General features: G+C 43.2%; 1 protein-coding gene across 2 annotated transcripts in view; it reads left to right on the top strand.

Annotated features, from left to right (window-relative positions):
* The window catches only part of LOC133550095 (nardilysin-like), a 158,340-nt gene that overhangs the window by 48,029 nt on the left and 95,817 nt on the right, over positions 1-14,494 (top strand). For both annotated transcript variants that reach the window (XM_061896167.1, XM_061896166.1), the window contains exons 9-12: positions 2,948-3,005; positions 3,398-3,471; positions 6,625-6,694; positions 8,913-8,990. In XM_061896167.1, the coding sequence (XP_061752151.1) occupies positions 2,948-3,005; positions 3,398-3,471; positions 6,625-6,694; positions 8,913-8,990 (280 nt within the window). The remainder of the gene's footprint in view (positions 1-2,947; positions 3,006-3,397; positions 3,472-6,624; positions 6,695-8,912; positions 8,991-14,494) is intronic.

Here is a 14,494-nt window from a genome sequence, read left to right as displayed (position 1 = left end):
GGCCGGTCCTGGCACAACCCAGTTCGCTGCAGGACCGCGGGCCACGCCCCCTCCACAGTTAGCTCCAGAATAACAATGTTATTACAAAGAATGAGAGACCTATTATACTCTAGAAATGTTGGTCTTACTTAAAAATGCACGCGTTTCGTTGTGTTCAGTGTTAAAAAAAATATTATATGGCTCTTACGGAAATACATTTTAAAATATTTGGCTTTTTGGCTCTGTCAGTCAAAAAGGTTCCCGACCCCTGCCATAGTGGATCCAACATAATTGTCAAAGATTGCAGCAAGCATCTTAGTTGCCAAATTTGGAGATGTAGAAATCGCCATGTAAATTGGTAATGCTAATCACTTAGCATGTGTGTAATGTGAATTCGCATCGAGCTAGCACACTTTGAAAACTGCAGCCTTACTTTTGAGTGCTTTCCATCGGGCATACTTGTTTTGTAGTCATGGAAAATTGCAACAATACCCTAAAGCTGTTTGCTCTGAATACGCCTGTTTTTCTGCCAAGTTCTTGAGCTGGTGCACAGTCTGCAACCAGATGTGACGTCTCTCGCAACAAAGGTATTTTTTCCAAGATGGCGCTGCTGTAGTGGCTGCTTTTGGCAGGAGCTCTGTGCTCTTGTATCATCCTTTTGTGTTTCCCTCTTGTTTTCATGTGTTATTATATTTTTTCGCCTTTTGGTCCGGGATCCTTTGGGACTGTGTGACAAGGGGTGTCACTTTCGTGACCTCTGTGGTGCTTTTTTTTGTGGACTTCTGGATCTGCCTCCCGGGAGCCTTTTGGCCATGGAGACCAGCTGCTGGGTCTCTGCCACACCGGAGTCGCTTTGGAGGGACTGGAGGAGATGCGGATGAGGGGACAGGTCTGCGGAGCTGGCACTGAGCGCTGGGACGGAGAGGCTTCGCGGTGTCTTGGCTGGGTGAGCAGGTGTCGGACACCTCAGTCTCCTTGGACGAATCATCGCTCATCAATGCGGACTGGACACTGGCCGAGAGTGGAGTCGGCTGTCTTGGTTGCTTTGTTGGGTCTGCTCCTGTCTCTGGCCATCCTCCCTCCACCCCAGCGGATGATGGCGTGGAACACCGCAGAGGCCACCACAGTGGATATGTTTCTTTCACTTTTTATTCATAGCTGTATGTAGAAGTGTCTGGTTGTATCTGCTTCTTTAATGTCCTCTTTGTTCTTGATGTTTGATGTCTCCCTCTTACACACATGTAAGAGGGATGTGTACTATGGCTATGAGTTGTTGTTTTTTTCCCTTGGCCTCAGTCTGCACCCCCTCTCCAGGGCCCAGGCTAAGACTGATTTTTTTGTTTTATTTTAATCTTCTATTTTTTTCTTTCCCCCCCCTTGTTTACCTGTATCTCTTTTTTTTTTGTAAGGGGCGCTGGAAATCGGCAGACCCGTCAGCGATCCTGTTCTGTCTCCCTTTAATGTTTGTCTGATCTTGAATGGGATTGTGCTGAAAATTGTAATTTTCCTGACTGAATAAATAAAGTACTATCTGATCTGATCTGATCAATATATGGTACCGTTTGATTTTACACAACTGGGTAACCATCGGTACCTATAAAAGCCCTGAATTCTGTACCTATCCCATACCAACAACTATATAAGTAATGTTAAATTTTCATGTGTCATTTATTTGTATTTGACAATTGTTTTCTGCGTGTTAAACTTTAATCTTTAGCCATAGAATCTCTGGAGTTGGGTAATTGGATTGACATTATTTCCTATAGAAAAACATTGTCTTATTGTGGCGGTCCGCTCTCTGTACGATCAGTGTCAGAGCTTGGTCCGCATTGCCGGCAGTAAGTCGGACACGTTTCCAGTGAGGGTTGGACTCTGCCAAGGCTGTCCTTTGTCACCGATTCTGTTCGTAACTTTTATGGACAGAATCTCTAGGCGCAGTCAAGGCGTTGAGGGGTTCCGGTTTGGTGGCCGCGGGATTAGGTCTCTGCTTTTTGCAGATGATGTGGTCCTGATGGCTTCATCTGGCCGGGATCTTCAGCTCTCACTGGATCGGTTCGCAGCCGAGTGTGAAGCAACCGGAATGAGAATCAGCACCTCCAAGTCCGAGTCCATGGTTCTCGCCCGGAAAAGGGTGGAGTGCCATCTCCGGGTTGGGGAGGAGACCCTGCCCCAAGTGGAGGAGTTCAAGTACCTAGGAGTCTTGTTCACGAGTGGGGGAAGAGTGGATCGTGAGATCGACAGGCGGATCGGTGCGGCGTCTTCAGTGATGCGAACGTTGTATCGATCCGTTGTGGTGAAGAAGGAGCTAAGCCGGAAGGCAAAGCTCTCAATTTACCGGTCGATCTACGTTCCCATCCTCACCTATGGTCATGAGCTTTGGGTCATGACCGAAAGGATAAGATCACGGGTACAAGCGGCCCAAATGAGTTTCCTCCGCCGGGTGGCGGGGCTCTCCCTTAGAGATAGGGTGAGAAGCTCTGCCATCCGGGAGGAACTCAAAGTAAAGCCGCTGCTCCTTCACATCGAGAGGAGCCAGATGAGGTGGTTCGGGCATCTGGTCAGGATGCCACCCGAACGCCTCCCTAGGGAGGTGTTTAGGGCACACCCAACCGGTAGGAGGCCACGGGGAAGACCCAGGACACGTTGGGAAGACTATGTCTCCCGGCTGGCCTGGGAACGCCTCGGGATCCCCCGGGAAGAGCTAGACGAAGTGGCTGGTGAGAGGGAAGTCTGGGCTTCCCTGCTTAGGCTGCTGCCCCCGCGACCCGACCTCGGATAAGCGGAAGATGATGGATGGATGGATGGATGGAAAAACATTGCTTCGGGTTTTCGTCTGGACTTTTTGGAACGGCTTAGTAACGAAAACCGAAGTACCGCTGTACTTTATATGTAACCTGTCCTCCGTCGGCATGACTGACACATGCTCACTTGAGTTCTAATTGTCCCCACCGTCTCCGTGTGTCCTCAGAGAAACTGGACACGCTGGAGGAGTGGGTTCGAGAGATCTTCAGCAAGGTGCCCAACAAGTGAGTGTGGCTTCAAGGAGGCACTCACTCACCACCGCGGCTGTGGGATACTGTCGCCTGAACAGCGATACCGCTGGAGATGTAACTCCAGGGATTTCGCTAGTAAATGTCAAGACTTTAGCCATCTCTTTTTAAGCCTTTTTTTTCATTTACTTATCTCAGGCAAACTCCCCTTCAAAATCCTTCTGCTTTAGAGGGGTGTTATATTTCCTTCCCATTACTGCTTCCTTTTATTGTCACACTCAACACGTTATATTATTACATGGCTCCACTGGTACTTGTCATACCAGTTTATGTTAATTTGTGCAGTATTATGAGCTACGCCAGGCGCGTGTTCTACAAAAATATTAATTCAAAAGTATTGCTTCATTTTTGTCTTTCCTTGTCTGCAGTGGCTTTCCAAAGCCGGACTTCTCCGACATGCTGGATCCTTTTGACACCCCGGCCTTCAACAAGCTGTATAGAGGTATCGTCTTTCTTTGAACATTTGCTCTCTAAACTGCCAGGCTCCTTTCAAGTTTAAAATGGAGTGGAAAAAAATCCCCCCAAAAAGTGCTTTGCGGCTTTAAAACAGGGTTTTAGCGCAGTGGTTCTCAACTAGTTTGGTTTAGGGACTCACCATCGCTCCTCAATGAAGTTCTTCAAAAATGTCAACATACTTTATCAGTATCATCCAGCATCGTGCTTCAAACCCTGCTTAGAAAAGCGTATTCACTCTGTAACGTGCAGATTGTAACCATTAATACTGACATCCTCATTTTGATAAAAAAAAAAAAAAATCACATTGTTTTATTATTATTTTTTTTCTTTTTTTCGGTTAAACAGTGGGCTTCACGGTGGCAGAGGGGTTAGTGCGTCTGCCTCACAATACGAAGTTCCTGTAGTCCTGGGTTCAAATCCAGGCTCGGGATCTTTCTGTGTGGAGTTTGCATGTTCTCCCCGTGAATGCGTGGGTTCCCTCCGGGTACTCCGGCTTCCTCCCACTTCCAAAGACATGCACCTGGGGATAGGTTGATTGGCAACACTAAATTGGCCCTAGTGTGTGAATGTGAGTGTGAATTGTCTGCGATGAGGTGGCGACTTGTCCAGGGTGTACCCTGCCTTCCGCCCGATTGTAGCTGAGATAGGCGCCAGCGCCCCCCGCGACCCCGAAAGGGAATAAGCGGTAGAAAATGAATGGATGGACGGTTAAACAGTTTTCTATATTGTGCTCCTGAGTTAATGTTGCTGATCAATTATTAGAGTTCACAAATGCCAAAAATGTTTAGTAATAATTTAATTTATTTTTACAAATTTTTTTGTTCTTGGAAATTGATGCACTTTAAATAGTTTCTGTTACATACTATAAAACAGGGGTCGGGAACCTTTTTGGCTGAGAGAGCCAAAAATCCAAATATTTTAAAATGTATTTCCGTAAGAGCCATATAATATTTTTTTTAACAATGAACACAACTAAACGCACACATTTTTAAGTAAGACCAACATTCCTAGAGTAAAATAGGTCTCTTATTCTTTGTAATAACATTGTTATTCTGAAGCTAACTGTGGGGGGGGCGTGGCCTGTGGGCCTGCAATGAACTGGGGTGTGCCAGGACCGGCCTCTAAATCAGCGACAGGTGCGCAAATGGCCCACCTGGGCCTTGTTATCTAATCACCTGTCACTCTGTTATAAGCAGCAGCCAGGAGGAGAGAAGGGGCTGGAGCCAGAGCGCGAGCGAGAACGAAAGAGAAAAATACAATTGCTGGAAAGCAACAGGGATTTATTGAAAAATAAAACAATATTGTAACCCTGAAACAGGCTCTCATCTTGGTGCTTGGTGGTCTGAAGAACCCCCAGGAGGGCAAGCCCCACACTAACCAATAACAAATTAATTACTTCTTACCATTAACGCAGCTTCTTGAACAGGTGCGGTAGAAACGGATGGATGGAATTAAAAACGCATGAGAATGTTTTATATTTTGAATATTATTTTCAACACTGTGATTACAAGTGGAATTATTCATTATTTATCGTGTTAAGCAACGTCAGCTCAGATTTATCCGAGAGCCAGACGCAGTCATCAAAAGAGCCACATTTGGCTCCAGAGCCATAGGTTCCCTACCCCTGCTATAAAACAATGTTCAAGTTGATCTGCATTTATTTTTTTATTTTTTTTAGTACATAATAAGAATGTGATGTTTTGTAGAGGCGTACTTATGACAATTTTATAGATGATTAAATACTATTTATAGTTGCCGCAGTGAGATAGATAGATAGATAGATAGATAAATAGTACTTTATTGATTCCTTCAGGAGAGTTCCTTCAGGAAAATTGAAATTCCAGCAGCAGTGTACAGAGTTGAGATCAATTTAAAGAAAAAAGTAAATAATGGGGGTTTAAAAGGAAACAAAATAGAGAAATATTACAAAAAGAATAAAAACAATGGGAATAACAATTTGAGTGGGGGCAGGGAGGTCGCAAAATGTTTTGTTCTTTCTAGGGAGTTGTAACAGAAAATATTTAGAAGAACACTGCTTTAACTAACAAGCTGTCACTCAAATGGTAGAAAATCATTTGTCAAACTTTTAAATTTTACGGAAATACATTGTACCAGCATAAAACCAGGTAAAAGGGGACCCAGGGTGATTTTAATCTACATTTAAAACACTTCTGTGTGGTCTGGATGAAATGTATTGGATATGCATTGGTGTAAAATGTGCGTACATTTTAACTTTTATAACCTCTTTCTTTTTTGGAGTATGTCTGAAGGCCTTCCCAGATTGCAAATAAAACCACGCTCCACCCTCTCCAAACATATTACAATTTCTCCTTTTAAAATGTACGCTATTAAAATATATGTCTTGAAGTCAACGCCACGGTTTTTTCGCCGGACACTGTTGAAAATAAACCTCATAAACATGTTGACTCCCCTGGTCACAACATTAGGTACACCTGCACACTCCAATACAGGGGTCGGGAACCTTTTTGGCTGAGAGAGCCATGAAAGCCAAATATTTCAAAATGTATTCCCGTGAGAGCCATATAATATTTTTTAACACTGAATACAGCTAAATGCGTGCTTTTTTAGGTAAGACCAACATTTTTAGAGTATAATAAGTCGCCTATTCTTTTTAATAACATTGTTTTTCTAAAGCTAACCAATAATAAATATAATACTTCTTCCCATTATTGCAACTTCTTGAACAGGTGGGATAGAAAATGGATGGTTGGATTAAAATGCATGAGAATGTTTTATGATTTCAACGTTAGTTTTAACACTGTGATTACCAGCGGAATTATTCATTACTTATCGTGTTAAGCAATGTCAGCTAAGATTTATCTGAGAGCCAGATGCAGTCATCAAAAGAGCCACATCTGGCTCTAGAGCCATAGGTTCCCTACCCCTGCTCTAATAGATTGAGAAAGTGCATAAAAACAAACTGCTGCCATTTAGCAAGTTGCCCGTTGGTGGTGTTATGCTCCTTTAACGAAAAGACGAAAATATTACTTTATCCTACCTTTTTTTGTTTCCTCGTTAAAAACCAGCCACCCGTTGAAAATGGGCTCGTGACCCCCACAGTTGATAATGTTGTAACAGAGCAGCAACAGCAACTAATTGTGCGTTTGTGTGCCTGCAGTCGTTCCTGTGCGTAAAGTTCACGCTTTGAATATCACCTGGGCCCTCCCGCCTCAAGAGAAGCACTACAGGTGAGTGCTTGGAGATTTTGTATAGATATGGACACATGTATTGGGACAAGCAGTCACCACATTCAATGGGATTGTTGATTGATTGATTATTGGTGTCTCTCAGTGCTGATGGTATGTTGTTGTTGTTGTTGTTGTCTCTTTCTGTCTTAGCCCCCCTTATCCCGCAATTTCCCCCTCTGTCTTCTTTAGTTTGTTTCTCTCGCCTCCTGCCAAGCACTACATATATGTATTTAATAAAATCATATACAAATAAGGCAACAAGAGAAGTACCCCACACTTCTCTTTTGTAAAGTAAATATGTACAGCAGATATGTGCATCTACATCAGGGGTCTCAAACACGCGGCCCGCGGACCAATTGCGGCCCACGAGGCGTTATTTTGCGGCCCGCACCTTATTATGAAAATTGAATGTTGGTGCGACCAGCGAGTTTTATATGAATGGCGCTTTACAGCATCATACTTGCATGCCCTCGATTTTACCGGGAGACTCCCAAAATAAAGTTCCCCTCCAGGGGTAATCATCCTACCGAATTTCACTCTAACAACAATATTAAGGGGGCACCGCGGAGACACTGCCTTTAGCGTCCTCTACAACCTGTACGAACAGCGTGCCAGCCCAGCCACATGTTGAGTTTAACTTTCCGGAGGGAAGACATACTTGATCAACAGCCACACAGGTCACACTGAGGGTGGCCGTATAAACAACTTTAACACTGTTACAAATATGCGCCACACTGTGAACCCGCACCAAACAAGAATGACAAACACATTTTGGGAGAACATCCGCACCGTAACACAACATAAACACAACAGAACAAATACCCAGAATTTCTGTTGATTTTATGTTGTGTTACGGTGCAGATGTTCTCCCAAAATGTGTTTGTCAATCTTGTTTGGTGTACATCAGAAATTCTGGGTATTTGTTCTGTTGTGTTTATGTTGTGTTATGGTGCAGATTCTCCCAAAATGTGTTTGTCAATCTTGTTTGGTGTACATCAGAAATTCTGGGTATTTGTTCTGTTGTGTTTATGTTGTGTTACGGTGCGGATGTTCTCCCAAAATGTGTTTGTCAATCTTGTTTGGTGTACATCAGAAATTCTGGGTATTTGTTCTGTTGTGTTTATGTTGTGTTACGGTGCGGATGTTCTCCCAAAATGTGTTTGTCAATCTTGTTTGGTGTGGTCGTATTAACAACTTTAACACTGTTACAAATATGCGCCACACTGTGAACCCGCACCAAACAAGAATGACAAACACATTTTGGGAGAACATCCGCACCGTAACACAACATAAACACAACAGAACAAATACCCAGAATTTCTGTTGTTTTTATGTTGTGTTACGGTGCAGATGTTCTCCCAAAATGTGTTTGTCAATCTTGTTTGGTGTACATCAGAAATTCTGGGTATTTGTTCTGTTGTGTTTGTGTTGTGTTATGGTGCAGATTCTCCCAAAATGTGTTTGTCAATCTTGTTTGGTGTACATCAGAAATTCTGGGTATTTGTTCTGTTGTGTTTATGTTGTGTTACGGTGCAGATGTTCTCCCAAAATGTGTTCGTCAATTTTGTTTGGTGTGGGTTCACAGTGCGGCGCATATTTGTAACAGTGATAAAGTTGTTTATACTGCCACCCTCAGTGTGACCTGTATGGCTGTCGATCAAGTATGTCTTGCAGTCGCTTTTGTGGGTCTACAGGAGCCTCATACAATATGTGATTGGGCTGGCGCACTGTTTGAAAAGTGGAAAAGCGGGCGAGTCGGCAGGTTGTAGAGGACGCTAAAGACAGAGCCACCACGGTACGCTCTTAATATAATTGTTCGGGTGATAACCGGGACATTCTCCTGGGAGATTGTCGGGAGAGGCACTGATATCCGGGTGTTTCCCGGAAATATCTGGAGAGTTGACAACTATGTTGTTAGGGCGGGAAAGCCATTCACAGAAGGTGAGTTCATTAAAAAGTGCATGTTAGATTATTTTAAGAAATCTTTTCATGCGGCCTAGCCTCACCCAATTTCTGCATCCAGTGGCCCCCAGGTAAATTGAGTTTGAGACCCCTGATCTACATCAACAATATGATTTGCCAGAGTGGCTGGACAGGACATGTTGAAAAAAGGAAAGAAATAGAAAAAAAGTATGTTTCAGTATATTTGTCCATGTAGCACGTTATATATCAACGCTTTCAGGTGTGGCCCTCAAATATGTGTTTTTCCACTTTCCAGAGTGAAGCCTCTTCACTACATGTCATGGCTGATTGGCCACGAAGGCAGAGGAAGCATCCTCTCGGTGCTCAGGAGGAAGTGAGTGTGTTTGGTTTTCTGATTTGAGGGTCCTCCAAAACCCAATTTAAAGGTCTTCAATTTACTGGCAACTCACAAGTTTTATTTTTTGATTCCCTTTCCCCATTTGAGGGCATTTTGACCCTTGTCTCCCAGACGTTGTGCTGATTCACTCGACTGTGGGATTCGTGGGTTCACTGCTTGATGTGTTGTTTTGTTTCAACAAGAGCATTTCAGTCTTCCGCTGCTAAGTGGTTGAGCCAGTCGGCAAAAAAAAATAAATAAAACCCTCTCTCAGTAATCCCACAATACCGACGGGCTATTGCATCAGCACCACTTGGCGGCATGGATTCCAGTTTTTTGTGCGCGCGCTTTTGTTTTCGATGCTTGATGAATGACGGCAGCGAACAGCTCGGAGTGTGCTTGGAATCCGAGTCGGTCGAGTGGTTTGCTTTTGAGCGCAGACTATCTGTGTTAAGTGGTGGGCTTTAGAGTGCCCCTTGTTGGATTTGGGTCTGGGAGGCAATAAATGCTCGCATCCACTTCATTTTATTCCCCACATTTTCAGGTTTTGTTTCAGCGCAGAATGAAAACTTGACATGATAATCCTTTTAATATAGTGGTACTTCAGCAAGTGGTCCCAACCACAATTTTAGTTGGTTCCTATACTCGTAGGAGCCCACTTGAAAACCCTAATAATGTGTCCGTCCAGCCTGCAGCAACAAAGATAATAAGTCAGTGTCTTTAAGTCTTCAACACGGGAGGTTAGAGGTGGCACCCTGGATTTTAACATCTTGTCCTGTGTATTTGGAAACTTGTATTTATTTGTTGTGGCCTCGGTCAAGATACTGAGCCCCCAGTTGCTCCTAAAGCATTGTTAAAGTGCTTTGTGTAACTTAAAGGTAGAAATGCGCCATACAAGTCAATCAATCAATGTTTATTTATATAGCCCCAAATCACAAATGTCTCAAAGGACTGCACACATCATTACGACTACAACATCCTCGGAAGAACCCACAAAAGGGCAAGGAAAACTCACACCCAGTGGGCAGGGAGAATTCACATCCAGTGGGACGCCAGTGACAATGCTGACTATGAGACACCTTGGAGAGGACCTCAGATGTGGGCAACCCCCCCCCCTCTAGGGGACCGAAAGCAATGGATGTCGAGCGTGTCTAACATGATACTGTGAAAGTTCAATCCATAGTGGCTCCAACACAGCCGCGAGAGTTCAGTTGAAAGCGGATCCAAGACAGCAGCGAGAGTCCCGTCCACAGGAAACCATCCCAAGCGGAGGCGGATCAGCAGCGTAGAGATGTCCCCAACCGATACACAGACGAGCGGTCCATCCTGGGTCTCGACTCTGGACAGCCAGTACTTCATCCATGGTCATCGGACCGGACCCCCTCCACAAGGGAGAGTGGGACATCGGAGAAAAAGAAAAGAAGCGGCAGATCAACTGGTCTAAAAAGGGAGTCTATTTAAAGGCTAGAGTATACAAATGAGTCTTAAGGTGAGACTTAAATGCTTCTACTGAGGTAGCATCTCGAACTGTTACCGGGAGGGCATTCCAGAGTACTGGAGCCCGAACGGAAAACGCTCTATAGCCCGCAGACTTTTTTTGGGCTCTAGGAATCACTAATAAGCCGGAGTCTTTTGAACGCAGATTTCTTGCTGGGACATATGGTACAATACAATCGGCAAGATAGGATGGAGCTAGACCGTGTAGTATTTTATACGTAAGTAGTAAAACCTTAAAGTCACATCTTAAGTGCACAGGAAGCCAGTGCAGGTGAGCCAGTACAGGCGTAATATGATCAAACTTTCTTGTTCTTGTCAAAAGTCTAGCAGCCGCATTTTGTACCAACTGTAATCTTTTAATGCTAGACATGGGGAGACCCGAAAATAATATGTTACAGTAATCGAGACAAGACGTAACAAACGCATGGATAATGATCTCGGCGTCCTTAGTGGACAAAATGGAGCGAATTTTAGCGATATTACGGAGATGAAAGAAGGCCGTTTTAGTAACGCTTTTAATGTGTGACTCAAAGGAAAGAGTTGGGTCGAAGATAATACCCAGATTTTTTACCGGGACACCTTGTTTTATTATTTGGTTGTTGAATGTTAAAGTTGTATTATTAAATAGAGGTCGGTGTCTAGCAGGACCGATAATCAGCATTTCCGTTTTTTTGGCGTTAAGTTGCAAACAATTAGCCCATTTGGCCCTACCGCTCTCATAAACACATTATCACACATCTAGTCCTCCAGAAAATAAGAAGACGAAGCAGCAGGGATCTGTCGCTACTTTGTTGCTATGTGTAGCGAGTAAAAAGACTTCACACAAATTTAGTGGAGACTTTTAGGAGATCCTGAAATGAAAGTACACATCACTGTAACGAGGGCACCGATCCGATGTTGATATCGATCCGATATCGGGCAAAAACGTATTGGATGTATCGACTTGCATTGTAAAATCTTAGATCTAGGCTGCGATACTGACAATCCTGCAGCGTGTTTACGTGTGCAAGGCTTTACGACCAGTTAACATCTAATGTCCTGCAATAAAGACACAAGTCATTTACAAAAGGTGAACATGGTAAGCTATAGTCTACTAGGAGCTAGCAGCTACACAACAATTATGCACACAATAGCGCATAAGCTAGACATACATTATTGTCACTAATTTAGACTTAGACTTCCTTTATTGTCATTCAAATTTGAACTTTACAGTACAGATAAGAACACAATTGTGTTGCACCAGCTTGTGCTAGTGCAGGATAAAAGAGCAATAAGGTGCAGACATAAATAGATGGATTACTGTACAGATAAATATGTTGGCCTTTTGCATATGAATCCACGTCGAAAACAGCACATTTGTCAATATAAACAAATATGGAATATACAGTAGCGATGGGAATTGAAAACCTAATTCTTCTTTAGAACCAGCTCTCAGGTACTCGCGAGAAAGGATGACAACCGGGCAACTTACAATACTTGCAAAGTGGATATTTCATCAAAGAAAGGAAATACCAGCAGGCACATTAGCACACAAAGAAGGTAAAAACTTTGAATATATGACGGAATTTCATTCCCGTCCGATCGCAAGGACGTGAAGCTCAACAAGGGCGATGTCAGCTCGTGATCTGCTGTTACTACTGTGGGTAACTAAAGAGCACTGCCTGTCATGTTAGCACGTCATCGTAAAAGCTGCTTGTGACAGTCGCTTGCTGTCCTCCTGCGGGTTCCATGGACCACTTAGGAAGGACATTGCTTTGAGCAGGTTTGACTCTTTTTATTTTTTCAAATAAAGCTGTCTCTTGCCGGGTTGTCGCTTCCGTCATCGCCGTCTTCTCTCTGTTGCTCTTGCGCTGCATCTGCTGCGGACTCTCCTCCTTCTGCCTCGACCTCTCCTCCTTCTCCCCTTTTATACAATGCGAGGAGATAAGTCAATTGTGTCCCGGTGTGCGAGCCACGCACCTAATTTCGCTTGTAGCGTCACTTCCCGGGCACGCTCCGCCTCTCCGCTCAGCCGCATTCTGCGCCTCCTTGCCGCCATCTTGGGCAGGGCTCCAGCGCGCCCTGCCCCGCCGTCGGACCATCGGCTCCGCCTCTCCACACTGCTATTATTATTATTATAAACATGCAAATCATGACAAAACAGCTTTTGACTCTCAGGCCGCACGCCTCCTCCCTGTTTAGGAATTATACTCCCCTGCAGAGACACTGTAATTACTCAGAAAAATCTCATATCCTTTCTAAAAAATATATGTTTATTTTTCTGCAAAACTGTGGCCAATGTTTTTAGCTGATAGTTGCAGAATTGCACAATGCACACTTTGATTGGACTCGACTTGCTTGTATTTGTCACTAGCTGACATACTGAGAAGACTATTAATTTTCCTATTAAATTATGTTTGTTTTCAAATTTGATTTGACCCTGTTCTAACCCTTGCACCCCATGGAGGTCGTTGGCTTCATAAGAGCTTGCTGTTGAGTTTGAACATTCATGTTCCTTCTAAACTTAACAAAGTTAACACTAATCAACTTGTTTGTCACCCCTTTATCCAAATACGAATTATGAGAACCGATAAAAAACCTAATCGTTAAGCAGAATCTGAAATAGACTTAGAAAAACCCTAACAATTCCCATCCCGAATTAAATAATTAGAGGATCATGTTACAATGGGCTTGGATGAATTTGTGCCTCATTCCTGTGAGAATCCTGCGTGTGACTGAAGCACTAACAAAGTTGTTTAATTTATTCAAGACTAACTGCAGTGTGCTTAAACAACTACTATGTTGCATCTGTGAGCAGATAAAATACTGTATCATAGGTGTTCACATTGTGGAAACGCCATTCTTCACGCATTCCTCACTCACGCTGATGAAGCAAAAACGTGTTGCGTGTTAATTACACGTACAAAGTGTCAAAGGCAGAAGCGTATTAGAAAGTATCCAATAACAAACGCGTTCGCATCATTCAACTTACTGCATTACGAGCTTAACTTAACAAATTATTATAACCACTAGGTGTCACAAAAAAAACTAATCACTCCACTTCAACTTAAAGACAGCATAAGTCCTTTACAGACAGTTATTAATAAATAGGTTGTTTTTCATTCCTACCATTGTTGTCTTGAATATTATCAAATATTTTCTAACATTCCACACAACAAAACAATAAAGTAGAGTATGTACTGTGATTCATGCGTAGGGATGATGTTTGTGAAGGAATTATCGATTTCGATGCCGTTATCGAATCCTCTTATCGAACCGATATCTTATCGATGCTCTTATCAAATCCAGATATGGAAAAAACACAATATTAGGTTTAACAAAAAGTCAGTTTTGGTTGCCTTCACTTATGTATTTTAAGATAATTTTTTTTAAATAAAATAAATAGATATTGAGTGTTAGTGCCCCTTTAATTGGGCCACCTAAGAAAAAAACATCAAGGGAAAATCCTGCATTCATTTGTATTATTTATTAGACAGACCTGCAAACTCTGGAGTGGTGTAGCCCAGTGGTCCCCAACCACCGGGCCATGGCTCGATTGGTACCGGGCCGCAGAAGAATTTTTTATAAAAATAAGAAAATGTATTTTTTATTTTTATTAAATCAACATAAAAAACACAATATACACTTACAATTAGTGCACCAACCACAAAAACCTCCCTTTTTCATGACAAAGAAGAAAGAAAAAAAAAAAAAAAAAAAAGGTGCGTCATGGCCAATTACGAAAATTTAATGATTAGAAATGTGATATCTGTTTCCTGTCAGTGAAGCGGGGGCCAGTCGGAGTGGATGCGCAGGATGTCCGTTGGTAAACCTCACTCCCTGTCAGCTCCAAATAGTGGGCCAGCCGCTGGGTTAGCAGTTCTGGCTTTTAGCCGACAACGCAGAGACCGCTACATCAGCACATAACCGGTTGAGAAATAATGTGTTTACAGTATGTGCAGCGCTCAGTGGTGGCATGGGTGGGGGACTGCAGGGGGCTTTACCCCAGACTCATCGCAACAAGG

Source organism: Nerophis ophidion, linkage group LG03, assembly GCF_033978795.1.
Source record: "Nerophis ophidion isolate RoL-2023_Sa linkage group LG03, RoL_Noph_v1.0, whole genome shotgun sequence".
NCBI lineage: Eukaryota > Metazoa > Chordata > Actinopteri > Syngnathiformes > Syngnathidae > Nerophis > Nerophis ophidion.
The sequence above is the reverse complement of the archived record's forward strand: the minus strand, read 5'-3'. Positions and strand labels throughout refer to the sequence as shown.